The 27418-nt window shown below is 41.5% G+C and overlaps 1 protein-coding gene across 1 annotated transcript in view; it reads right to left on the reverse strand.

The window, feature by feature from the left end:
• arsb (arylsulfatase B) overlaps positions 1 to 27418 on the reverse strand; it is an 89780-nt gene that overhangs the window by 16118 nt on the left and 46244 nt on the right. Inside the window, exons 5-6 of the mRNA XM_048525060.2 lie at positions 26343 to 26586; positions 15258 to 15328 (exon numbers count right to left, since the gene is read on the reverse strand). Coding sequence (XP_048381017.1) covers positions 15258 to 15328; positions 26343 to 26586 — 315 coding nt within the window. The remainder of the gene's footprint in view (positions 1 to 15257; positions 15329 to 26342; positions 26587 to 27418) is intronic.

Consider the following 27418-nt stretch of genomic DNA (forward strand, 5'->3'; position numbering starts at 1 on the left):
GTTTAGGGTAGAAATGCAGGGAAAGATTTTCACACAGAGGTTGGTGGATGCCTGGAAAGCACTGCCAGTTGAGGTGGTGGAAGTAGGCACATTAGCAATATTTAAGGTGTATTTTGATAGACACATGAATGGGAGGTGAACAGAGGGACAGAAATCATGTATGGGCAATAGACAGCCAGTCTAAATAAAGATTAGGAATTGGCACACGCTTGGTGAGCCAAAGGGCCTGTTCCTGTGCTTTATTGTTCTTCGTTCTTTGAAAAGTGCCACATAAGTATCAGACATCTCCATTGAGAGATCATCTAACTATCATCCTTGACATTCAATAGCATTACCATCACTGAATTCGCCTACTATCAACATTGACCAGAAACTGAACTGGATTGCATATGAATTCTGTGGCTAGAAGAGCAGGTCAGAGGTGAGGAAAACCTCAGCAAGTAGCTCACCTCCTGACTCTTGTCCACCATCTACAAGGCGCCAATCAGGAATGTGATGGAATACTCTCCATTTGCCTGGATGGGTGCAGCTCCAACATCAACCAGGGAACTTGACACCATCCAGCACGAAGCAACCCGCTCAACTGGCATCACGTCCAGCAGCATCTGCTCTCTCCACCACTAAAGCTCAGTAACAGGAGTGTGTTTTATCTACACGATGCACCATAGAAATTGACCAAGACTCCTTGGACAGCACCTTCCAAACCTAGTGTCAATTCCATCCAGAAGGACAAGGGCAGCAGTTACATGGGAACATCACCACATGCAAGATCTCCTCTCCATGCCACTCACCCTCTTGAAACATATCACCGTTCCTTCAGTGTCATTGGAACAAAATGCTGGAATCCCCTCCCTGAGGGAAATATGGGTGTACATACAGCAGGCGGACTGCAGCAGTTCAAGAAGGTAGCTCACCACCACTACCTTCTGAAGGGCAGCTTGGCTTCATGTTGGAGATGCCCATGTCCACCAAGTTAATTAAAAATATGCAATCAAGGTGTATTCCTATTAGGAAAACTGTAAATGAAACAAACAATTCCAGAGTCTCCAGGATTTGCATTTTCACCCCTCTTCCCCCGCCCCATCACTACAGATATTTTTGCTACAAATCCATTTATCTACATAGGAGCTAGAAACTTATGAATTAGAAATAGGGGGGTTGATGTGCTTAATTGTTACATTGCTAAACTCAACCTAGCTTTGGGAGTGGGGATTTTCACTAGGTCACTAAAAACAGTTCTGAGGTCACTGAAGAACAGTTCCAGGGTGACAGAGCCAGACGGTGACAGACACAGTGAGAGATAGCTGTCTGTGAAAAATAGTAATTTTGTTGAGAGTAGGCAATGGAGAGCACATTCTAGAGTCCAGGGGGATTATAAGCTCAGGAGAATAAGGTGAATTACCAGAACATGGGCTGTCATTGAGGCAATCCCTAATGGAGTGGCTTTGAAGGGAGTGCTAAAGCTAAATTTCTGAAAGTGAAGTGGAACTCTTTGTAAAGTTTTCATGAGATTTGATGAGTCACAGTGTCGCTAACATCTCGGGTTTGCTAGGAAATCAGTGTGATTTGTCTTGACTGCATTTTCTACTTCATGAGTTTTGTGGGGCGTTCAATCATAATTTGCGTTGTTCATGTCCACACTGAGAAATTAGAATAAAGGGTGCATGAATAAATATATGTTAGGGTGCGCTACCGTACTAAATTTGTATAGCAAATTTTATTGCAGTTTGCTCAGGACTGTGGAATCTTGTACCTTTTTTTCTCTTAGTACTGTAAGTCTCGCATTATATACTTTAAAAAACATGACCAATGCTTAGCCAGTTTTTAACAAATGTGTTTTGTCTGACATCAGAACATACTTAGGGGGCTCTTGCAGTGTTTTAAATCCACAGAAAAAAATAAAAGTGCCAGGACCTAGCGTGCAAGTTTGATAAACTTTTCGTGGCAGTTTTTACTATAATTATTGAAAACTAAAACGGCTTTGTCAGTTGCTACAATTTTTCTCAATGAGTTACAAACGTTAACCAAAGGTAAGCTAATAGCATTGGCAGAAAAGTTAAAGTTGGAGTTAAAAGCAAGGGTTAAGAAAGCAGATTTATTTAAGGTAAGAAAGCAGATTTATTTAAGGTAATAGCACAGTGCATATGATTTGAAGAATTGTTTAACCCAGGTGGAACAAAGCCTGAGTTGCATCAATTGTAGAAGAAGCAGGTTACTGGAAACAGGAATGCAAAAATTAAATTGAAAGAGAAAAGTGAATCTTGGGACTTTAACTTCAGGGAGAGAAGTTGGCAATGGAGAAAAATGATAAGGAAAGAGAAAGAGAAGTTCAAAGAGAAGAAGAAATGAGAAAGCATAAACTGGCCTAAGGAAAGCTTGGCATATATAACTAAGTAAAACCAGCTCAGTCAATAGAATTTACAGCACTGAATATAAGGAAACCAGTATGTCTTCATTATCATGAAAAAGGCAAATAAAAACAAATTCTTAGCTGCAGAATGGTAAACTGGTGGGACTAATAAAATAGCTAAAGGAGCACTAGTAAAGAAATGGCTTTAAACAGTAACAATGGTGCAGGTGAACTGTGTTGCGTCCAAATCTTCAAGAATGAGGGCTGCGGAGAATCAAGGGAATACTTCCCTGAATATTATTGGTGGGTCAGGTTTCTGGAGATCATTAAGATAGAAACATAGAAGATAGGAGCAGGAGGAGGCCATTCGTCCCTTCAAGCCTGCTCCACCTTTCATGATGATCATGGCTGATTGTCCAATTCAATAGCCTAATCTTGCTTTCTCCCATTAACCTTTGATCCCACCCAACTCAAGTGCTATGCTATATCTGAAATATTGCACACAATATTTCAGGTGTAGCCTCAACAAGGCCCTGTATCACTGTAACAAAACATCCCTGCTCCTGTACTCAAAACCTCTCATAATGAAGGCCAACATACCATTTGCCTTCTTTACAACCTGCCACGCCTGGATTCAATGTTTTAGCATCAACAATTTCCTGTGGTAATGAATTCCACAGGTTCACCACTCTTTGGGTGAAGAAATGTCTCCCTCATCTCTATCCTAAATGGTCTTCCGTAAATCCTCATACTGTGACTCCTGGTTCTGAATGCACCCACCACTGGGAACATCCTCCCTGCATCCACCCTGTCTTGTCCTGATATAATTTTATAAGACTCAATGAGGTACCCCCTCATTCATCTGAGCTCTAGCGAAAACAATCCCAACCAATTCAATCTCTCCTCATACGTCAGTCGTGCCATCCCTGGAATCAGCCTGATAAATCTTCTCTGCACTCCCTCAAGAGCAAGAGCAGAAAAGGAGACCAAAACTGCACACAATATTCTAGGTGTGGCCTCACCAAGGCCCTGTATAACTGCATCAATACATCCCTGCTCCTGTACTCAGCCTCTCACAATGAAGGCCAACGAACCATTTGCCTGCTTTACTGCCTGCTGCATCTGCATGCTTACCTTCAGCGACTGGTGCACAAGGACACCCAGGTCACTCTGCACACTCCCCTCTCCCAATTCACAGCCATTTAGGTAGTAATCTGCCTTCTTGTTTTTGCTTCCAAAATGAAAAATCTCACATTTATCCAAATTATACAGCATCTGCCATTGATTTTCCCACTCATCCAACCTGTCCAGATCATGCTGAAGGGTCTCTGCACCCTCATCACAGTTCACCCTCCCACCCAACTTGGTATTATCTGCAAACTTGGAGATGTTACATTTTGTTACCGCATCCATATCATTATTTCAATCTCGGGTGACTATCTGCGTGGAGTTTGCACATTGTCTGTGTGGGTTTCCTCTGGGTACTCCAGTTTCCTCCCACAGTCTAAATATGTGCAGGCTAGGTGGATTGGCCATGCTAAATTGACCATAGTGTTCAGAGATGTGTAGATCAGGTGGGTTATCTGGGAATAGGTCTGGGTGGGATGATCTGAGGGTCAGTGTGGACTTGTTAGGACAAAGGGCGTGTTTCCACACTGTAGGGATTCTATAATAATGATGATAATGAAACTGCGAATAGCTAGAGTCCCAGCACCAATCCCCGTGGCACCAAATTACTGCCTGCCAATTTGAAAAGGATCCATTAATCTCGACTCTTTGTTCCCTCTCTGCCAGTTTCCTATCCATCTCAATACACTCCCCCCAATCCCATGCGCTTTATTGAAGTTTTGCCTCTATGGGAGAAGTGTTCCTTTAATCCAACAACACAAATAAATTCATATTTCAAGAGCCACTTGAACACATTAGTCACTAATAATCATTGATGGTACAATTTGTGTTTCAGATAGTTTGATGAAAGACAAAGTATTAAGAGGCATTTTGAGATTTTTTAACCTGTTCCTTTAAAAAGTGACTTAGTAGATAGAATTGTTACTGTGCAAATTGTTGACAGTCTACATTTTGAAGCTTGGAGAAAATAACAGGCAACATTTGGCAGGTTTGAAATTCTTAGCATCTCTGAAAAGTTCAAAGCAGCCAGCGGAGGTGCAAAAAACAGATTTTGCTGTGGAAAAAGGACAAGGCCTGGACAATGTCAAAGATGGCATCAGGAGCCAGGCTCTGCTAAAGAAAAACTGATTAGTGTATAGAACTAACTTTCATATCTGACTGAGAAGTTGCTAATGCAAAGCACAAACTGGTGACAACACTCGAGCACAGGTCATTTGAGGTAAAACATTTTGAATGAGAGCCCAGAACATAAGTGACAAACTTACAGTAATAAGTTCAACCAAGAAGCAGCTTCAAGTATAGCTTGATGAACTTCAAGTAACAGGCATATTGTGAAAAATGGTTCTGAAGGGTCTCAATGTATATCTTGAACAGCAGAAGGAATTGTTGATAAATCAGAGCAGTTGTTTGAATACAGAATTAGAAGTTCAGACTGAAGAACTGCAGGAATGTTATCTTGGAAAACAGCAATTAAAGCTTTGAACTCTGGTAGACAGTGTTGAGAACGTAAAAGATGAGATATGCAGTCCAGAAGAGCAGATCCACATTTTGAAAACAGCTATGGAAAATCTTACAGAAACCACTGAGGAATTGATGATAAAGTAGAGAGTATCTGAGCAGCTATCAGTAACCACAAAATAAAAATACTGAAATGAACAGAATGCCAGTGTGAAGATGTTAAACTTGTATCAGCGTCTGCCGATGACTCTGAAACAAAGACAGTCAGGCAGTTGTTAAGGTAAATGGAAACATCAACAAATTTTAAAAGGATTTAGAAAGGAAAAGGGTAAAGAATTGTTTAGGGAAAAAACTGTAATAAATGGATCTGAAGATTTTACTTTTCAAGCCTCAGTGGGAAGAAAATTAGTGGGTGTAAAAGGCTCAGATAAACTAGAGATTGGCTAGCAAAGACAGCACAACTTCCTCAGTGAAGCTTTATTCATCTGAAACAACAATGAAATTGAGGGAGATGATAATGAAGCCGGTTGTCAGATATACCTGCTCTCCATGGTGAACAAACGTAGAAGACCAGAACAAAGCCCCTCAAAATATCTTAAGACGACAGCCTGGACTCTAACTCGTTTCTCACTTCAAAGGTAAGTGTAAGGCTTTGTGTTCCAAATGCAATTTGATTGGTCAAACTACTCGACTTTAGGTAAAACATACTTTATTTTTACACTACAGTTAAAATTCAGACAAAATAAAAACAAAAGAAAATTGGCTTAACTGTAACACTGTCAAGATGCTTGCAAAATAATATATATTGACAACCACTAACCGTTCCAATGCCGTAACATCTCATAAACACACTGTTTGCAAAGGCAAATTCAGTAAAATAGATAGTCTGAGAGGTGGCAAATGGAGTTTAATGCAGACAAGTGTGAGGTGATGCACTTTGGTAGGAGTAACCGGAAGGCAAAGTACAGGGCTAATGGTAAGATTCTTAGTAGTGTAGTAGTGTAGATGAGCAGAGAGATCTCGATGTCCATGTACACAGATCCTTGAAAGTTGCCACCCGGGTTGACAGGGCTGTTAAGAAGGCATACAGTGTTTTAGCTTTTATTAATAGAGGGATCGAGTTCCGGAACCAAGAGGTTATGCTGCAGCTGAACAAAACTCTGGTGCGGCCACACTTGGAGTATTGTGTACAGTTCTGGTCACCGCATTATAAGAAGGATGTGGAAGCTTTGGAAAGGGTGCAGAGGAGACTTACTAGGATGTTGCCTGGTATGGAGGGAAGGTCTTACAAGGAAAGGCTGAGGGACTTGAGGCTGTTTTCATTAGAGAGAAGAAGGTTGAGAGGTGACTTAATTGAAACATATAAAATAATCAGAGGGTTAGATAGGGTGGATAGGGAGAGCCTTTTTCCTAGGATGGTGACGGCGAGCACAAGGGGGCATAGCTTTAAATTGAGGGGTGAAAGATATAGGACAGATGTCAGAGGTAGTTTCTTTACTCAGAGTAGTAAGGGAATGGAACGCTTTGCCTGCAACGGTAGTAGATTCGCCAACTTTAGGTACATTTAAGTCGTCATTGGATAAGCATATGGACGTACATGGAATAGTGTAGGTTAGATGGGCTTGAGATTGGTATGACAGGTCGGCACAACATCGAGGGCCGAAGGGCCTGTACTGTGCTGTAATGTTCTATGTTCAAATGCAATCCTAGCAGCAGGTAAAGAGCCCCAGCTTTTAGCTGTAACAGAGAAACGAATAAGAGCTTCCACATCCAGCTCCAAGACACCAGCAACTGCAGAAAGCTAAAACTAGAAGTCCTGGCTCTATGGGAACTTGATCCCACTCATTCAGGCTGTTTCTATTATTCCAACTTAAAAAAAACAAGGCCTCACGATCTGTTTATTCTATTGGCATTGAGCAGGCGGCTCATCACTTCTGTCTCAACCGATCCTCATTAAAAAAAGGACAAAATATACCTATTAAAGCCATAGTATCATCACACTTAAAAGGCCCAGTGAAAGGATATCTTTATCATTAAAAGACAGAAGTAAGAAGAAATCTTTTTTATGTAGGCAAATTAAAAAACACGCAAAAATCCTTTGTATCACATAACATGATGAAAATGCTTGCACGTGAAGAAAAAAGGACATCTGGGTATTGCTTTGCAGTCAGGTCAGAAATGTTGAAAACCAAGGACAGAAAATATAAGTACAAGCTAGTCAACATGTTTCTAAACAAAACTTTGTACCTCCACTGCATTTGATTGACTATGTGAAGATGATGAAAAACACAGTGTAATTGTTGATGTCTTTTCCAGAGTTTAAAGACAGGGCAGAAGAAAATATTGTTATTGAATTGTGTTCATGCTATGGTGTTTAAATCCTGCTATTCCCACTTTTTAGCTGTACTCACTGTTGTTTAAGTTAGCTTTTATGGATTCATTAGTACAATAATTCCAGTTGGTAAATAAAATGTTTATCTATACTATGTTCAAAAATGTACATATGTAGAGATATTTATACATCTGTGTGATCAACGATTTTTTGGAATTTATGGTATGAACTTGTATTATTAGGTTCATTGTCCTGTTTTGAAGCTTTCTTCACAGAGTGCAGGGGTAATTAATCCCTTTCTTCATTGCATCCTTTTTAACTGTATAGGAGCCAGCAATGTGAGAATTGTGACATTCAGGGACCAGACATTTAACTGGAATGTTGTTAAGTTCAATTCCATGTAGCAACAAGAGGAGGGCTTGTTTCAAGGCTTTCAGTAGGTCACTAAAAACATTCAAGGGTCACTGATGAGCAGCTCAAGGGCAATAGAGTCATTGACTGAGAGAGAGAATGGGCAGAATCTTTTTGAATGACTTGGGCATTAGTGAGAAATTTGGGAAAACCATGTGAGGCAGGTAGTGAGGAGCTTCAAGACAATGAGAAAGAGTCTTATTTTTCACCTAGGTAATGAAAGGCAAGACAAGATTCTGACTAGTGAGTGGCAAGAGGTCTATTTGCATACATTAGCATCTCATTATTGGCTCATCTCACCTCATTTAAATGCAGGTTCTCATTCTCTCAGCCACCAGATAGAAACTCGACGGTGATAATTCCCCAAAGTTGGAAGTAGTAATTTGGTAATTCCAGCTCACCACTGGCTCCTCCAGCTCTCCATGGTAGATAGCAGTCACTACCATCTCAGGGCGCACTCTGTGGGCAGCAACCACTCGTACTCCCATCCACAGAGATTGGCGTCAACAGGTACGAGGCTTCCCGAACCTTCAGGGCACATCTCCGACCTATGTCCAATACAGCTCTGCACTTCAATACTGTTTTAGAATGCACTACCACCTAGCATTGTCATGCTGTTTCAAAAACACTTTGCACTTACTGAGAGCTACCCAACTCAAGGATTTGACCAGGGTACATCTCAGGGCTGCTTGTGAGCTGCTTTTGTGCTCAATCACTTTTTACTTACTTTGATGCTCACAACATCTCTGCCTTACTGTGCCATATCTTGTCCTGTCTTCCCTCTTAGCCACAGCTCAATGGCTCACAGTACTTCAATCTCGGCTTGCCTTTTAGCGCAGACACAAAACCAGGCAGCTTGTCGAGGTTGGTAGTAGGCACCAATCAAGGGGGGGTTACTTATACTGCAGTACAGTACAGTGTATGTCACTGTAATACCTACACCAGATGTTAGATGCCTACATGGCAAACATGTTGCATGTGCATCCACCAAAAGGGCATCTCTCAAAGTCTACAGGGAGTAGCCTTCAGTCAAGTCAAGGGAGACCTCCTTCAGTCATGGGGTCTGGCACAGCAATTCTCTTATATAAGTTCAGGAACTTAGGCACAGATAATCTCATGGGGAAAAGACGAGTTGAATTTCCAGTAACCCACCACCGGCCTTGGCTCTTTATGCTCTATTGTGGGCTTTTTCCCTTCTGGAATGAGACACGGGGTGGGATTGAGTGACATGAATGTGGCTGGCACAGCTGTTAGTGCTGGTACAGGTATGGGAATGGTAGGGAGGTGTACTCAGGTGAGTGAGTAAGTAGGCAGCACTGAGGGCAAGTGGGGTTAGTAGGGAAATTGGGTCCAGATTAGATTAGATTACATTACATTACCTACAGTGTGGAAATAGGCCCTTCAGCCCAACAAATCCACACTGCCCCTTGAAGCATCCTACCCAGACCCATCCCCCTATAACCCACACACCCCTGAACACTATGGGCAATTTACATGACCAATCTACCTAACCTGCACATCTTCGGACTGTGGGAGGAAACTGGAGCACCCGGAGGAAATCCACACAGACACGGGGAGAATGTGCAAACTCCACACAGACAGTCGCCCGAGGCTGGAATCGAACCTGAGTCCCTGGCGCTGTGAGGCTGTAGTGCTAACCACTGAGCCCCCGTGTCGCCCATTCTACCCAGGTAATTATGAGAGTTTGTGAAGTTAGCAAGTAATATTTCTCATGCTTTGAAGAGAGAAACCCTTCATAAAACTTGTCAAAACTGACAGCATCAATTTCTAATAAAATTCAACCCATTTAGAGTGAGAGCCAGAAGCAGGGTCTGTCTAGGGCAAGTGCTGTTGGTTGTACTGCTGACAAGGGGTTTAGAAGGTCCACAAGCAATATTTGCTTGCAAAGTTGAGCAAGATTAGTATCCTGAAAAGAAAACGCAGGGGAGGTGCTGCTTCTAACCTGTTGTCTGTGAAAAGCTATAGACGTGCAGATGAGAGTCAGTGTTACTAGGTAGGATCCTGAATTTAGGGAAGCGTATACTAGGAAAGAAAGGGAAACAACTAGAGTGCGAGCAGTTGTTGAGGTAAAATCTGGAGAAGTAGCTTTTGAGCAAACTATGAAGCTAGTACTCTGAAATGAAAGAAGTGGAATCTATTGCAAAGTTGTAATGAGATTTGATGGCCAACAGTGTCACTAATATTTGCAGGGGCAGGGGATGTAGTTACTGAGACTTTTCAGGGATCTGTCACAATTTCATTTACAATTTGATGTGTTTTGTGGGATGTTTAACAAATTTGTCTGTTATCCATATTTGTCTCATACTTACTTTGGAATATTTGAAGACAAGTTGTGCATCTATATAGTAGATTACAGTACAAATTCAGAATGGTAATGCAAAGTTATTGCTGTTTGTTCAAAACTAGAATTGTGTGGCTTTATTCCCTTTGTATAACCTGGACCTCATATTTTGCCTACTTCAAAGAAAGGTTGCTGATCCCTTCCCAGATAGTAACATAAACATGGCATTGTTTGGGATCATAATCCTTCTGACTTCATACAATGCTACATTACAGTAGGAGGAGAGTTCATCACTGTCTCAGTAATGTCCATTTATGCGTGTTTTCCAGCAACAGCCTCTGTATAACGATCAAAAAAGTAGGATTGCCCACTCCTGGGGAGATAAGGCAAGGTCAGTCATTAGACACCTACAGCTAACTAAGAGTTAAGTCAAGACAAATTAGGAATCGGACAAAGACAAACCTCTTATCTCTGCCCCGGGAGAGAGATTGTCTTTGGAGGAAAATAGAAGCACCTGCTTGCTGTCTAGACAGCTTACAGCTACCATAACAAGCTGCTGCTTTTTCAGTCCCCACAGTTCAGAACTTCTCATATCTCAAATTCAGAAGAATCAAAGAAGCACAGATTGGTTAAAACAATCATACACTTTTTACTGTGCTCTCAAGCTGTCCTGTCACTTCAATGGCTCATGCACATAGACATCCAGGTCCCTCTGTTCCTGCATCCCTATTTTAAATCACCCTGTTCAGATTGTGTTACAACACATCTCTGGAGTAAGTGGGGCTTGAAACTGCACCCACTGACCAAGAGGTCACTACCACTCTGCTTCAAGATTTCTAACCACCCTACCCCCTTTAAAACTGTACCCTTTAACTTATATTATTTCTGCAATCTCTCACCAAATTGAATCACTTCTCCATATTTTTATGGCCATACGGTCCACATCACTTTCAAGCTTTATACCATGGTTCACAATACTTGCAAGTTTTAAATCATTCGCAATTTTTGAAACTATGCCCTGAGCATCAAGGTCCAGAACGTTAATATACATCAGGATGAGCTAGAAACTAACACCAATCCCTGAGGGCCTCCTCTATAAATCTTTCCCCAGTCTGGAAAACAACTATGCATCACAACTTCAGCTAAATACATTAGAATGTTGCTTCTGTGCTGTATATTCCATGAACTATACCATTGCTCATTAAAATTCACCAGCCAGCATTTTTTCAAATGTTTTCTATAATTCCATGTGCACCATATCAACATCACTAGCCTCATCCTCTCTAATTTAGTTTAACCTGATTTTCCCTTAAATCATTGCTAGCTCTCCTTATTAACTACAATTAGGGTGGCACAGGGACTCAGTGACCAGCACTGCTGCCTTATAGTGCCAGGCACCTTGGTTTGATTCCAGCCATAGGTGACTGTCTGTGTGGAGTTTGAACATTCTCCCCATGTCAGTATGGGTTTCCTCTGGTGCTCCAGTTTTCTATCACAGTCCAAAGATGTGCAAGTTAGGCCATGCTAAATTGCCCATAGTGTTCAGGGGTATGCAGGCTAGGTTGGTTAGTCTGGGGAAATGCAGGGTAACAGGGATAGGGTAGTAGGATGGGTCTGGATGGGATGCTCTTCAGAGAGTCAGTGCTGGGCCGAATAGCCTGTTTCCAACCTGTAGGAATTCTATGAGTTGCCCAAGTAGTCATTAATTTTGTCCCAAATTATCATTTCCATAAGCTTCTCCACCAAAGAGTTTAAATTACTGAGTGACCTGCAGTTGCTGGGCTTATCCTTACATCCTTTTCAAATGAGGCTGCAATACTTACAATTCTCCAGCCTTCTGGCAACACCACTAATTCTAAGGAAGGTCAGACAATTTTAGTCAGAACCTCTGTACCTTTCACTCTCATTACCTTCAGTACTCTTGGATACATCTCCTTTGCTCCAGCCTCTCCCACCTTCTCCACATTATCCTTGATCCCCTGGCCAATCAAGCACCTGTATTTCTGTCTTAAATACATTCAGTGACTTGGCCTCCACTGCTTTTGTAGCAATGAATTCCAAAGATTCACCATCTTCTGGTTGAAAAAATTCCTCCTTATCTCAGCTCTAAAAGATCGTCCCTCAACTCTGAAGCTGTGCCCTTAGGTCCTAGTCTCTCCTACTAGCGGATAGATCATCTCCACGTCCACTCTCTAAGTTTCAATAAGGCACCCTCTCATCCTTCTAAGCTCTATTGAGTACAAAACCAGAGTGCTCAACTATTCCTTAAATGACAAGCTCTTCATCCCTGGGATCATTCTTGTAAACCTCCTCTGGACCCCCTCCAAGGGAAGCACATCCTTCCTCAGATACAGGGCCCAAAACTGCTCAGATATTGCAATATTACAATATTGCACAAGACGGCCTCAGCAATACATATCTGCTCTTGTATTCTAGCCCTCTCAAAATGAATGCTAACATTATCTTCCCACCTGCCAAGTGAACCTGCTCATTAACCTTAAAAGAATCCTGAACTAAGACTCCCAAGTCACTGTGTGCTTCAGAATTTCAAAGCTTTCCCGCATTTAGAAAATAGCCTATGCCTCTATTCTTCCTACTCAAGTGCATAATCTCATACTTTCCTAAGTTATATTCCAATCTGCCACTTCCAAGTCCTTCTGCACTGTCCTTACTTCCTCAACACCATCTGCCCCTCCAACCATCTATTTGCCATCTGCAAAATTAACAACAATGCCCTCAGTTCCTTCATCCAGATCATTAATGTATAACATGAATAGTTGTGTTCCCAACATAGACTTCTGCAGAACTCAACTAGTCACTGATTGCCATGCTGAAAAATACCCTTTTAAACCCATTCTCTACCTTCTGGTAGACAGCCATACCAGCACCTTGCCCCTAACACCATGGGCTCTTATCTTATTTAGCAGCCTCCTGTGTGGCACTTTGTCAAAGGCCTCTGGAGATCCAAATAGGTCACGTCCACTAGCTCTCCCTTGTCTAACTTGCTCATTACTGCCTCAAAGAATTCTAATAGATTTGTCAGGCATGACCGCCCCTTAACATAGACCAGAGTCAGCACAGCTTTGTTATCATGCGCTTCTAAGTACTCCACAATCTCATCCTTAATAGCTGACTCTAAAATTTTACTAATGATTGAGATCAAGCTAACTGACATATAGCTTCCTGTCTTCTGTGCTTTTCCCTTTTTAATTGGGAGTGTTACATTAACCATTTTCCAGTCCTCTATGACCCTCCTGGAGTTCCATGATTCCTGAAAACTCATCACCAATTCCTCTACAATCCCCACAGCTATCTCCTTCAGGACTCAGAGTTGTAATCCATTTGGTCCATATTCAGGTGGACCAGATATGGATTCAAATGGATTTATTCATATTCAGACTTTCAACTCCCCAGCACCTTCTCCTTAGTTCCTTTGTTCCCCATTACTACTTCTCCAACCTCATTTTCCAGTGGTTGAATGCCAGGTCTTGCCTCTCTCTTACCATTTAGATACCTAAAAAAAAACTCTTGCAATCTTCTTTTATATGACTACCCTTATATTTCATCTTCTCCCCCTCATTGTCTTTTTCACTTATTCTCTGCTGGTTTTTAAAAGGTATCAAGTTATTTAAATACCCTGCCCTTTAAATTAAAAAATAAGTCTCTGATGCCTGAGTTTTAAGAATTGGTATACAAGAAATAAAGTTAGTTTAGAATATTACTTCCAAGTTAATACTTCCTAACTTTCCAAATCCATAATAATAGTACACACCGAGTGGTGTAATTTCAGTCTGGAACTTGACAGGGTATTCTACTAAATTTAATTATTCTACCCTGTTATAATAAAGAACAACCTGAAAACAATTACACTGTATGTTTGTCCTGATTATGTGAGTTTAGATGTGCTAAATGACTAGCAATGAAATATCTTGAAGAAACTTTCAATATACGCAATTCCCCCTGTATGAGGAGCAATAACAAAGTTGCTGGAAAAGCTCAGCAGGTCTGGCAGCATCTGTGAATGAAAAAACAGAGTTAATGTTTCGGGTCCGGTAACCCTTCCTCAGAGCCCAAAACATTAACTCTGTTTTCTCCTTCCCAGATGCTGCCAGACCTGCTGAGCTTTTCCAGCAACTTTGTTTTTGTTCTTGATTTACAACATCTGCAGTTCTTTCGGTTTTTATTCCCTCCATGTGAGAGCTGGGCTTATTCTGACAAGCTTAGAAATCTGATAGGAAGCAGTCAGATGTGTAAAGATTCCCATACTGTTCTGAATACATGAATCATAGCATGACTGTAGTCATAGATCATCGATGCAGCTTACTACAGTGGGAAATTAGACCATTTTCCTCTGTTTTAGGTAAATAGGTACAACTCAAAGCAAAGTTGAAATTTTCAATATAAGTCAAATTGGCTACATTTAGCCAGCTTGTGGTCAACATTCTCCCAGTGTGTAAACGCCAACCATCTTATAAAGCAGTTATTTCAAACCAAAAGTACACATTGCAGAACTAACATGCAGTTTAGAGATAAGGAGCTGAAGAACCACAATGCAGAAAAAAATGCAAAAACCATATGGTGGATGAGATAAATAACAATAACTGATTTGATTTGGTGATACCAAACTGATGTCATAAACTACAGAAGGGAAGACTGAAGGTCCCTTACTTGACCACACAGATTCATTTTAAGAAGAGTTTTAACAGAGGAATGTGAGGCAGAAAAAGAAATTAAAGAGCTCAAAGTCTCCAAAGGTGCAGTATTTCAAACTAGAGGCCCGAATTAGATGATCTAGGTTTCTTGGAGGGTGCAGAAAATTACTGAACAGCAATAGAGAAAGGAAAGGGCATGGGAAAAAGAACAAGTAAGGTTGAGAATTCCAAAATCAATTATTACTTGACCTTGAGTCAAAGTAGGTCAACGAGTTCAAAGTGACAGGTGAACAGACTAAGTGTGAATTCAGACACAGCAGCAGAGTTTTGGATGACTTCAAGATTATGAAGGCCAGAATGCGGACCAGCCAGCAGTGTGTGGGAATAGTCGTGTCTAGAAGTGTCAAAGGCATGAAGTAGGGTTTATGTAGCAGCTGAGCAGAGATGGGATGAAGTTGGACAAAGTGGCAGAGTTAGAAATAGGTCATCTTAGTGATGCAAATATGCAGTCTAAAGTTCACTTTGGCAGGAAATTATTAGCCCATGTAAAGTCCCTCACAGCTAAGGGCACTGCACGCTGACTTATAGCAAGAGCAGAAAATATCTTCGGAATGTTACACTTACATGGAGAATTATCAACAAACAACGAATCAATGTTGTGGAGCAATTCAGTTCTGGGTGAGGGATGCCCTTCACTGGAAGAAAGACAAATGGAGTTTACTTTAAAACTTCCTGTACAAGCAAATGCTTAAAAATGTGTTAACTCTTCAAGCTATTAATTCACAATTTATGGGTTGGGAAGGGAGAATATTTACGAGAAAAATAAACTCTATTAGAAAGGAACTGCAATTTAAACAAATCTGATCCTATCCACTGTTTACTGATCTTGGCTGAGACATAAATATTGGTCAGAACACTGGTGGTGAACTCTCCTGTTCTGCTCAAACAAATTGTGAGAACAGGTTTTCTTATATCAATGGAAGGCATACCCAAAGCTTTAGTTTAATATGACATCTGCAAGATGGTGCTTCAAAAATACTGTCCTGTATTCATTAAAGTATTTCACTTAATTTATTCCCAAGATTGAATAAAAATGTTTCAAACTGAAACAAATGTGGAATTTAATTTACTATCAAATCATTAATCATGTACTTTCAGATATAATACCAATTTCACCACAAGGCTAAGTTCTATAATTTAAATTCATAACAGAATTAGTTACATTATTGTTACAAGCAGTAAAAAGAAAACAGCCTTCACGACAAAAACAGATGCCCAACAGTTTACCTAAGTAAGCATCTACACTGAATTTGTTTAGAAACATAGTCAACACTCTGCATCCAAGCAGGTTATTCACAGCACAGTCAACACCAATGTAACAAGGTTAACTCACACATTTCAAGGTCATTACAAAACCCAGCTACTTGGATATTGCAATAGAGGGGATATCTTAAAGCTTTCTCTCGTGTGTTACCACGTGTCAATTTGAACTCTCAGTTTGAAAGTAGTGGCACTGAGTTAATGGATAATAAAACAATTTAGTGATCTCCCACCCTGACATTTTTTGCAACCGTCAAGTGCACCATTCCTAATGATCATTTTATTTATCTGCAGACAGCACTCGCAAGGATGATACCATAAATGTGTGGGTATACACAGCAAGACTTAAACAGGCTGCATTTCTTTGCTGGTGGGAAAAAAGGGCTGAGGGGTAACGTAACGGGTCTTTATAATTCTGGAAGGTGTGACAGAGTGGATACCAAGATAATAATGCTTACGGTGAAAAGTAGAACTATTGGTATCAACACATCAATCAATCTGAATGATACCTGGGTGAAGTAGAGTTATTTTATGAGGAGAAAGTGATTTGGCTGGTGCTGTATCCATTGGAATTTAACAGAATGAGCTGTGATCTTATAAAAAGATATATGATCATGAAGGTATTTAACAGGCTGGATATTGAAAGGATGTTTCCCTTTGAGGGAGAAACTAGAAGTAAGCACACGGTTTAAAAATAAGTAGACCTTCCATTTAAAGTGAATGTCAAGAGAATCTTTTTCTCTCAATTTAACGAGTCTGTGAACCTCTTCTCTGGACAGCAGTGAAGACAGGGTCGTTGAACATTTTAATGCAGAGGAAGATTGATTCATGGCTAATAAGGAAGTAAAATGTTTTAATCTGGGTTATCGGGAATGTAGAGCGAATCTGAAACGAGGGATTAAGAGGGCTAAGAGAGGACATGAGATATTGCTGACAAACATAGTTAAGGAAAATCCCAAAGCCTTTTATTCGTTTATAAAGAGCAAAAGGGTAACTAGAGAAAGGATTGGCCCACTTAAGGACAAAGAAGGAAAGTTATGCGCTGATTCAGAGAAACTGGGTTACATTCTTAACGAGTACTTTGCATCGGTATTCACCAAGGAGAGGGACATGACGGATGTTGAGGTTAGGGATAGATGTTTGCTTACTCTAGTTCAAGTTGACATAAGGAAGGAGGAAGTGTTAGGTATCCTAAAAGACATTAAGGTGGACAAGTCCCCAGGTCCGGATGGGATCTATCCCAGGTTACTGAGGGACGCGAGAGAGGAAATAGCCGGGCCTTAACAGATATCTTTGCAGCATCCTTAGACACGGGTGAGGTCCCAGAAGACTGGAGACTTGCTAATGCTCTCCCCTTGTCTAAGAAGGGCAGCAAGGATAATCCAGGTAATTATTGACCGGTGAGCCTGACGTCAGTGGTAGGGAAGCTACTGGAGAAGATACTGAGGGATAGGATCTATTCCCATTTGGAAGAAAATGGGCTTATCAGTGATAGGCAACATGGTTTTGTAAGGGAAGGTCACGTCTTACCAACTTAATAGAATTCTTTGAGGACATGACAAAGTTGATTGACGAGGGAAAGGCTGTAGATGTCATACATGGACTTCAGTAAGGCGTTTGATAAGGTCCCCATGGCAGGCTGATGGAGAAAGTGAAGTCACATGGGGTCCAGGGTGTGCTAGCTAGTTGGATAAAAAACTGGCTGGGCAACAGGAGACATAGGGTAGTAGTAGAAGGGAGTTTCTCAAATTGGAGACCTGTAACCAGTGGTGTTCCACAGGGATCTGTGCTGGGACCACTGTTGTTTGTGATATATGTAAATGATCTGGAGGAAGGTGTAGGTGGTCTGATCAGCAAGTTTGCTGATGACACTAAGATTGGTGGAGTAGCTGATAGTGAAGGGGACTGTCAGAGATTACAGCAGAATATAGATAGGCTGGAGAGTTGGGCAGATAAATGGCAGATGGCGTTCAATCCGGGCAAATGTGAGGTGATGCATTTTGGAAGATCAAATTCAAGGGCGAACTATACAGTAAATGGAAAAGTCTTAGGGAAAATTGATGAACAGAGAGATCTGGGTGTTCAGGTCCATTGTTCCCTGAAGGTGACAACGCAGGACAATAGGGTGGTCAAAAAGGCATATTGCATGCTTTCCTTCATTGGGCGGGGTATTGAGTACAAGAGTTGGCAGGTCATGTTGCAGTTGTATAGGACTTTGGTTTGGCCACATTTGGAGTACAGTGTGCAGTTCTGGTCGCCACATTACCAAAAGGATGTGGATGCTTTGGAGAGGGTGCACAGGAGGTTCACCAGGATGTTGCCTGGTATGGAGGGTGCTAGCTATGAAGAGAGGTTGAGTAGATTAGGATTATTTTCATTAGAAGGATGGAGATTGAGGAGGGACCTGATTGAGGTCTACAAAATCATGAGGGGTATAGACAGGGTGGATAGCAAGAAGCTTTTCCCCCCCCCCAGAGTGGGGGACTCAATTACTAGGGGTCACGAGTTCAATGTGAGAGGAGGAAAGTTTAAGGGAGATATGCGTGGAAAGTTCTTTTACACAGAGGGTGGTGGGTGCCTGGAACGCGTTGCCAGTGGAGGTGTAAGACGCAGACACGTTAGCATCTTTTAAGATATATTTGGACAGGTACATGGATGGGTGGGGAGCAAACGGACACAGACCGTTAGAAAATAGATGACACGTTAGACAGAGGATCTTGATTGGCGCAGGCTTGGAGGGGCCGAAGGGCCTGTTCCTGTGCTGTAGGTTTCTTTGTTTCTTTGGGTTAGACAGGAACGTGGCATTGATATCACAATCAGATCAACCATGATCTTATCCAAAGACACAGGCTGTTCAAGGGCCAACATGGTCTGCTTCTGGTCTTAATTCATTTGTTTGCATACAAGGCAATCAACAAAAAAATCCAATTGGAAATTCAGAAGAAAATTCTTCACCCAAAGAGTGATGAAACTGGGATTCACAAGTACAAGGAGTGGCTGAAGTCAATACAATAGAAGAATTTATGGGAAAGCGAGACAAATATATGAGGCAGAAAGGAAAAGAGGGGTATGAGGATAGTTTTGGAGGAAGAAAGATGGGAGGAGCTTGAATGGAGCAGGGAAAAACTGCATAAATGAGTTGGATCAAATGGCCCATTTTTCTGATGCATTTCCTGCATAATCCAGAGGAATCCAGAGTATGAGAAAGAAGCAAAAGTATTAACCTCAACTCAATGGCAGTGCAGAGGTTAGTGAAAAGCATTTCCAGCTGCAATTGTTCCAAACGCAATTGCTTGTTCAAACTGTGTAATCAAAATGGGTCTGAGTCTGAAACATGTTCTTTGAGAGATACCAAATTCTTAACAGGGAACAAAATAGATGAGCCTATTTCCTGCAGGCCCCTCATGTTCCTTTAAATGTCAGTCTCTTCTGTTTGCACAATGACTCCCAGCTGAAGGGGCCAAACAAACAATCTTCCTTCAGGCCTTCGCTTCGGGCTGAATGTGGGGTACGCATTGAGTAAAATAAATGCAAGCTCAGAAGTCACACAACACCAGGTTATAGTCTAACAGGTTTATTTGAAATCACTTGCTTTCGGAGTGCTGTAACTTTGCTGGGTGACAAAGGAGCAGTGCTTCGAAAGCTTGTGATTTCAAATAAACATGTGGGACTATAACCTGGTGTCATGTGACTTCTGACCTTATTCATCCCAGTCCAACATCGGCACCTCCACATCATAACATAAATGCAGCAGACACTCAAAGTGTGAAAAGCAGGAAAGAAATTGTCAAAATAACCTTTATTTTTATAGGTCATTTATTTTGAATTACAGAATCACAGAATTGTTACAGCACAGGTGGTGGCCATTTGACCCATCATGCGTTACTGGTTCTATGTCTGAGTGCTAACTTCCTGCCTTTCCCCTTACTCTGGCACACCATGTCAGTCCAAATAACCATCCAATGCCCTCTTGAATGCCTCAATTGAACCTGTTTTCACCACCTGTAGAGACAGTGCATTCCATGCCTTAACTGTTCCCTCCCATCACTTTATATCTATGCCCTCTCATTCTTTTTCCTTTTATGAACAGGAACAACTTCTCCCTATGTACGATGTCTGGCTCATTCACAATTTAGGACACCTCTATTAAATCATTTCTCAACCTCCTATTCAAAGGGAATAATCCCAACTTCCTCCAGCCCAAAAAAAATTCCTCTATCCATCTTCGGTCCACCTCCCCCTCTCTCCCTATTCATTTCAGAACCATCTCCCCATCCCCCTCTCTGATGAAGGGTCTAGGCCTGAAACGTCAGCTTTTGTGCTCCTAAGATGCTGCTTGTCTGCTGTGTTCATCCAGCTTCACACTTTGTTATCATAGACCATCATTCTGTTTTTCTATCATCAGTTAATTTTGTACGCATGTTGCTTTTATATCATGACCTATAACTTTCCTTAAGTTTGTTCTATGGCATTGTATTAAATGTCTTCCTGGAAATCCAAGTTAACAGCATTACCCTCATTGACTCTTTCTATTATCTCCTGGAAAAAAATCCAGCAAGTTAGTAAATGTATTTAAAGATCGATGCCAACTCTTCCTAATCAATCCACCTGTTTCTAGAAGTTTCACCACAACCAAAGTTAAACTATCTGATCTTTAGTTGTAGGGATTAAAGATCTATTTTGCCCAACTTTATGTTATTCATTCTGGCTGCCCTTCATTACAGCTTATTTTACACATTTACTATCCATTGTGACAGGTTCTGCCCCAATGCCCTTTTGAATGTACTCATTGAATATCCACAGGTCTCTGAGACCTAAATTTCCCAGATTTATAAAAAAACAACTTCTCAACAATTACCAATACCTTCTGAGAATTTTATACATTAGGAAATTACCTCCTATTCTTCTCAATATCAGAGAATCTTGGCCCATTGTACTCTTTCTTGAATGATTATCTCAGAACTCCTTCTGGTGTGCCCGTGTTACATTTGCTTTTGAGCAATTACATTCCTTCTTGGCAGGACTCTTGTGATAGTGTGGTAGTGAAGCTACCTGTGGACCAGAAGGCCTGGGTTCAAGTCCCAGCTGCACCAGCAGTATGTCACAGCAGTTTGTTAAAATATATCTGTTATTTTTTGGGTAAACAGGATAATCCCAGATACTGTACTCCAGGTGTGCTCTCACTAAAGCTTTGTAAAACTGCAGAAAAACATCCTTACTCTACTTCAATCCCTTACAGTAAAGGCAGTGGCATAGTAGTAATGTCACTGGTAATTTCACAATCTAAGCTAATACTCTGGAGATATTCGTTTGAATCCCACCACGGCAGATGGTGAAACTTGAAATAAAATGAAAACCTGTGATAAAAAGCTAGCCTAATGGCAACCCTGCAACCAGGGTTGATTATCATATTAAAAAACAATCTGGTTCGCTTATTTCCTCCAAGAAAAGAAATCTGCCATCTTTCCCTGGTCTGGCTTAAATGTAACTCCAAACCCACAATGTTGTTGACTCTTAACTGCCCTTTGGGTAATTAGGGATAGACAATAAATCCTAGCCAATAATAAATGAACAAAAATAATTTTTTATTTGCTTGCTGTTTGAGTAGATTTTCTTTTTGAGATTCATGCATACTCAACTTTCTCTGTGCATTCATCTTTACCAGACTGTTACGTTTAAACAATATTGTCATTTTCTATTCTTCCTTCCAATGAGGACAATTACAAATTTACCCACATTGTATACCGACTTCTTGTCTAACATTTTAATAAGTATAGTTCTCTTTGTAGTTTCTTTCTGTCTCCTCACTGATTACTTTCCTATCTAGATTTAAATCTTCAGCAAACTTGGACATATCACTCCAAATCACCTCATTTAATTTTTATTGGTTATGATGAGTGAAAACCAAAACACTGATCGTTGTGACACGTCACGAGATACACCCTGTTATCCCAAAACTGGGCTTGTTCCTCTCAGTTTTACAGTGGGTTAATCCATGTTAATATATTACTCCATTCCTACAATCTCTTGTCTCACATCTCAGGCAACAACCCATTGTGTGTCACCTGAGCCAATGTCTTCTGAAAATCCACATATATTGCATTCACTTATTCTCCCCCTTACCTCCCCAATCAATTGTATTCTCAAGAAACTCTTGTCATTCACATGATGGCTCAGTGGTTGGCACTGCTGCCTCACAGCGCCATGGACCTGGGTTTGATTTGGTTGACTGTCTATGTGGAGCTTGCATGTTCTCCCTGTGTCTGTGTGGGTTTCTTCCCACAGTCCAAAGACTAAATTGTCATGTCATGAGCAGGTTAGGTAGATTAGCCACAGTAAATGTGGAGATTAGGTGGGATACTCTTTGGAAGGTTGATGCAAACTCAATTGGCTGAAGAGCTTCTACCTGCACTTCAGGGAATTGATGATTCTACAATTTCCCTTTTATAAGGCCCCACTGCATTTGCATCATCCTGTTGTGATTTTCCAAGTACCCTGTTAACAAATCCTTAATAACAGGGTTCCAACATTTTCCATTCTATTATCATCTGATGAAGTGATCTATAGTTCTAGCTTCCTCTCTCTTGAGCAGGTGGGTTACATTTGCTATCCCTCAAATCATTGGATCATTCTAGGATCTTAGGAAGTCTAGAAGCTGAAGCCAATGTTTCCACCACATTCATAGCCAGCTATTTGAAAACCCAGGGATGTCGGCCACAGGGTCGAATCTTATTCTCATTAATTTCTCCAATGTTTGTCTCCTTTCTTAATATCTTCAGGCTCATTGAATCCCCACAATTTCCACATGTTCTTTATTTCTTCTGTTGTGAAGACAGACATAAAATATTTATTTAATCTCTATGGCATTTCCTTATCCCTGATAATAATTTCTCCTGTCTCTGTCTGCAGGGGAACCATGTTTACCTTTGTTATCTCCATTTGTTTACACTTGTAAAGATTTTTGATTATTTGCAAAAATACACTCAGAATTCTATCTCCTTGTTCTTTACTGATCATTGTCTTGCTGATTTTAAGAGTTCCTCATCCTCAGGAGAGGATGCCTGTTTTTCCACACTTTTGGCAAAATTGTAATCCTCATCTTTTAATCTAATACCTTTCGTTAACTTCTCAAGTCAGGGTTTGAGCACTTTTCCAGTGATTGAATGTGCATTGAGAATAATAAATTACTTCAAATCCTTACCCATCACCATTTAATCTGAACTCCCAATTGACATCAGCCAGTTTATCTGATCCCTCATACCTGGCTTTGATTAAATTTAAAGACACATTTTTGTATCTAATCTATCAATTTCAAACAAAATAGAAATTCTGCCATATAATAACTACTCTTGCTCTCAATATCACTGAGATTACATGATTATTAATTAAGTCAATACAATGTGGAGCTGGAGGAACACAGCAGGTTAGGCAACATCAGAGGAGCAGGAAAGTTGACAGGACCCTTCACTAGGCGTGGTAAGGGAGCTTGGAAAGAAGTAGAGGGAGGAGGAGTGGGGTTGGGGTAATGTAGGTGGGATGGTAATAGGTGGATGGAGGTCAGGGTAGTGTGGATTGGTCAGTGGGAAGGGTGGGGCGGGTAGGTGGGGATGAAGATAGACAGGTTGTGTCAGGTGAAGGAGGTGGTGATAAGAGGGAGAGTCGAGCATGGGGTGAGGCCAGGGGTGGGAAATTTTGAAACTGGTGAATTCCATGTTCAGGCTATCGGGCTGTAGTCTCACCGATGTACAGGAAGCCACATCAGGACCAACGGATACAGTAGACCAGGTTAGAGGAATTTGGAAAGTTTGTCTTGGGCCTTGGAGATGAAGGTGAGAGGGGAGGCGTAGGAGCATGTGTAGCACCTCTTGCAGTTGCAGAGAAAGGTACCGGGTGTGGTGGGATTGGTGGGGGCTGTGGAGCGGACGTGGGAGTTGCGGAGTGAGTGGTCCCTAGGAAAGGCAGATGGGGTTGGGGAAGGAAATATTTCTTCTCTGGTGGGGTTGGATTGCAGGTGGTGGAAGCGGCGGAGGATGATGCATTGGATGCGGAGGTTGGTGGGGTGGTATGTGAGGACCAGGGCACTGTGTCCTTATTTTTGTTGGGGGGAGGGGATTTGAGCACAGAAGTGCAGGAAATGTAACAGTTGCAGTTGAGGGCACTGTTGATCACCAGAGGCGGGGAAGCTACGGTCCTTGAAATTGGAGGACATCTGGGATATCCAGGAGTGGAGGAACTCTCCATCTTAGGAGCAGATGTGGTGGAGGCAGAGGAATTGGGAATAAGGGATCACATTCTTGCAGGAGGGTGGGTGAGAAGAGGTGTAGTCTAGGTGGGTGTGGGAGTCAGTGGCCTTGAAATAGTTTTCAGTGCTGAGACAGTTACTGGAGATGGGGACCGAGAGATCCAGGAAGGGGAGGAAGATATTAGAGATGGTCAAGGTGAATTTGAGGTTGGGTGAAAAGTGTTGGTAAAGTTGATGAACTGTTCAAGCTCGTCACGGGAGCACCAGGCAGCACAAATACAGTCATCAATGTAATGGAGGATGAGGTGATGGATGGTGCCAGAGTAACAGCTGAAGAGGGGCTGTTCCATCTATCCTATGAATAGACAGGCACTGCTCGGGCCCATATGGGTGCCCATAGCCACCCTTTTAGCTTGAATGAAATGGGAGGAGTTAAAGGAATAGTTGCTAAGGGTAAGGACAAGTTCCATTAGGTGGAGAATGGTGTCAGTGGAGGGGGACTATTTTGGCCTGCAGGAGAGTGAGAAGCAGAGGTTACTCTATCCATGCCCTCCATCTCCTCCAAGACTTTCAATTCCCTGGCTCCCAAAACCTCATCTTCACCATGGATATCAAGTCCCTGTACACGCCTAAAAGTCCGCCACCACCTACAATCCGACCCCACCACCAAACAGATATTTCCCTCCCCACCTCTATCTGCCTTTTGTAGGGACCACTCACTCCACGGCTCCTTTGTCCACTCCACACTTCCCACTAACCCCACCATACCTGGTATCTTTTCCTGCAACCGCAAGAAGTGCTACACTGGCCCCTACACCTCCCACCTCACTTCCATCTAAGGCCCGAGACAAACTTTCCAAATCCAACAGGGGTTCACCTGTACATCCTCCAACCTGGTCTACTGTATCTATTGCTCCCAATGAGGCCTCATCTACATCGGTGAGACCAAGCACAGACTTGGTGACCGACTTGCAGAGCACCTGCGCTCTGTACATGATAATCGACAACACCTTCCAGTCACCAAACATCTTAACGTCCCCCTCCCACTCCTTTGATGACATGTCCATCCTGGGCCTCCTCTACTGCCACAATGACGCCACCCACAAACTGGAGGAGCAACGCCTCATATTCCACCTTGGGAGCCTACAGCCCAAAGGACTCAGTAATCTCTGATCTACTACTATTCAAAAAGCTCAACTTTTGAAATCAAAATGTTTTTCTTCTGATAACTCTACTGACATGGAAACATATACCACTTTGACCCCAGTATTTTTAATTGTTTTTAGTTTGCAGGCCACACTGATAGACGGCATTTACTTCCACTTCACTCGCGCAGGTTATGAATTGTGCTGCCGTGGGAACAGCTCCATTGTCAGAGACCATTCTAACCTGGGCCAATACCATTGTCCTTGTTGGAATTGCCCATTTATCACTATTGGCTCCAGACAAATCTGACTACCACTTTCCACACACAGAGAAAGAAAAATAAAGAAATTAACTTGAAAGAATAGAATGGTATGCTGGTAAGCTGAATAAAGAGGTGTGGGCAGATGCATGTGTAGACCAACAGGGCTAAAATCTAGAGCTAACAGCAAAGTTCCGCCAATAGCAAAGACCAGATATTTTGCATAGTCTTATTAGACAAGGAATAAATGTTAGTCAGAATTCCAGCTTTCTGATTTCTTCAAATAACACCACAGGGATTTTTTAGGGAGGGTAGAGAGGGTAGCTAGGGTTAATCTCTCTTTGGAAAAACAGTCTCTGGCATGGTGTAACACCATCAGTACTGCAGCCTTACTCAAGACTGTGCTCATAGGCACCAGGACTAGGACCTGTTACCAATGATCTTCTGATTTAGAACGAAGAGCACAACTGAGACAAGGTCAAGATTAAGTTAAACTGGTTGAATCAAACTAGGCCAGAAAAGATTGAAATCCTAACATCAACACAATAATTTCTCAATTCAAAAGATCAGATCACAACACCAAAAATGCTACTACAGCATCCCAGACTGTGAGGATGCCTGTTGCTGTAAAAAGATAGAAATGTTGATAGTTCAACATGAATGATAGAGACAGAGCACTCTTCTACAAATCTTTCAAAACAGCACTGAATACTTTCAGCTTGCGATTCTAGATTCATATTACCTGATGGTTTTCCACACGTCAAAGCCATCCAGTGGTTTGGTGCCCTTAGTGGTTCCTTTGGCCAAAGTCACTAACGTAGGGAGCCAGTCAGAGATGTGAATGAGTTCATGACTTACTCTGCCCTTCCACTTTAGCAGGGGGCTAGTGACAAAACCCACGCCTCGGACACCTCCTTCCCACAGTGTCCACTTGCGTCCTCGCAGAGGCCAGTTATTTCCACCTCCCAATGTCTGTCCTCCATTGTCTGAAAAGGGAACAAAAAAAAAGTAATATTCTGGAGATGTCTATGGTACAGATGAAGGCACTTCCTTTGCTAAAACCGTCCACTTTACAAAATCATAACAGCGCAACATTTAAAGAAAGAAACATTACAAAAGAACAAAGTAAAGGACTTGTTTAAATGTTTATTTTTAATTCAAATAGTTATTTCATTTAAATGTTGTTCATTAACCATTTTTAGGCACTAAATCTCCACTTTGTTGTTACTGACATTGTCTAACTAAAATTATTGGATAATTCAAATATTTCAGTAAATGCCTTTGAATTGATTTTGAAAATCTGTCTTTGATGCTCTTCTAATATTTGACTCATTCCAAAACACACCGAATTTAAAAAGATTGCTTTTTAACTGGAGTCATTGTTATGTGGGAAAGGATGAAATCAAATTTACACACAGCATAGCCCCACAGAAAGGAAAATGAAAGAGCAATTAATCCATGTCTTGGTTGTGTTAGTTGGTTTTGATCACCATGATGGGAGAACTCCTTGCTCTGCCTAAGCACTATCTTGCTGTGAAAAATTAAAGCAGTCAGCCAGCTGAATCTTCATCACTACCTCCATAAAGCTTTCCATTGCTTCAGTGCTGTCACACTGCTTAAAGAGTACTCAGTCCTGGATAGGGAATAATTCTCTCAGTTTCAATTTTGGGTTCCAAAGCCATTATCTCTGCTAAAAACTCTGTTCTCTCATCACTGATTGCATTTCCTTCCCTGGCTGCTGTCTCAGACCAAACCAGGCTTTAACCAAGATTTGACGCTGATCTGACTCAAACTCCTCTCCAACAAAAAGGCCACCTA

The sequence above is a fragment of the Stegostoma tigrinum genome, chromosome 3 (genome assembly GCF_030684315.1).
Source record: "Stegostoma tigrinum isolate sSteTig4 chromosome 3, sSteTig4.hap1, whole genome shotgun sequence".
NCBI lineage: Eukaryota > Metazoa > Chordata > Chondrichthyes > Orectolobiformes > Stegostomatidae > Stegostoma > Stegostoma tigrinum.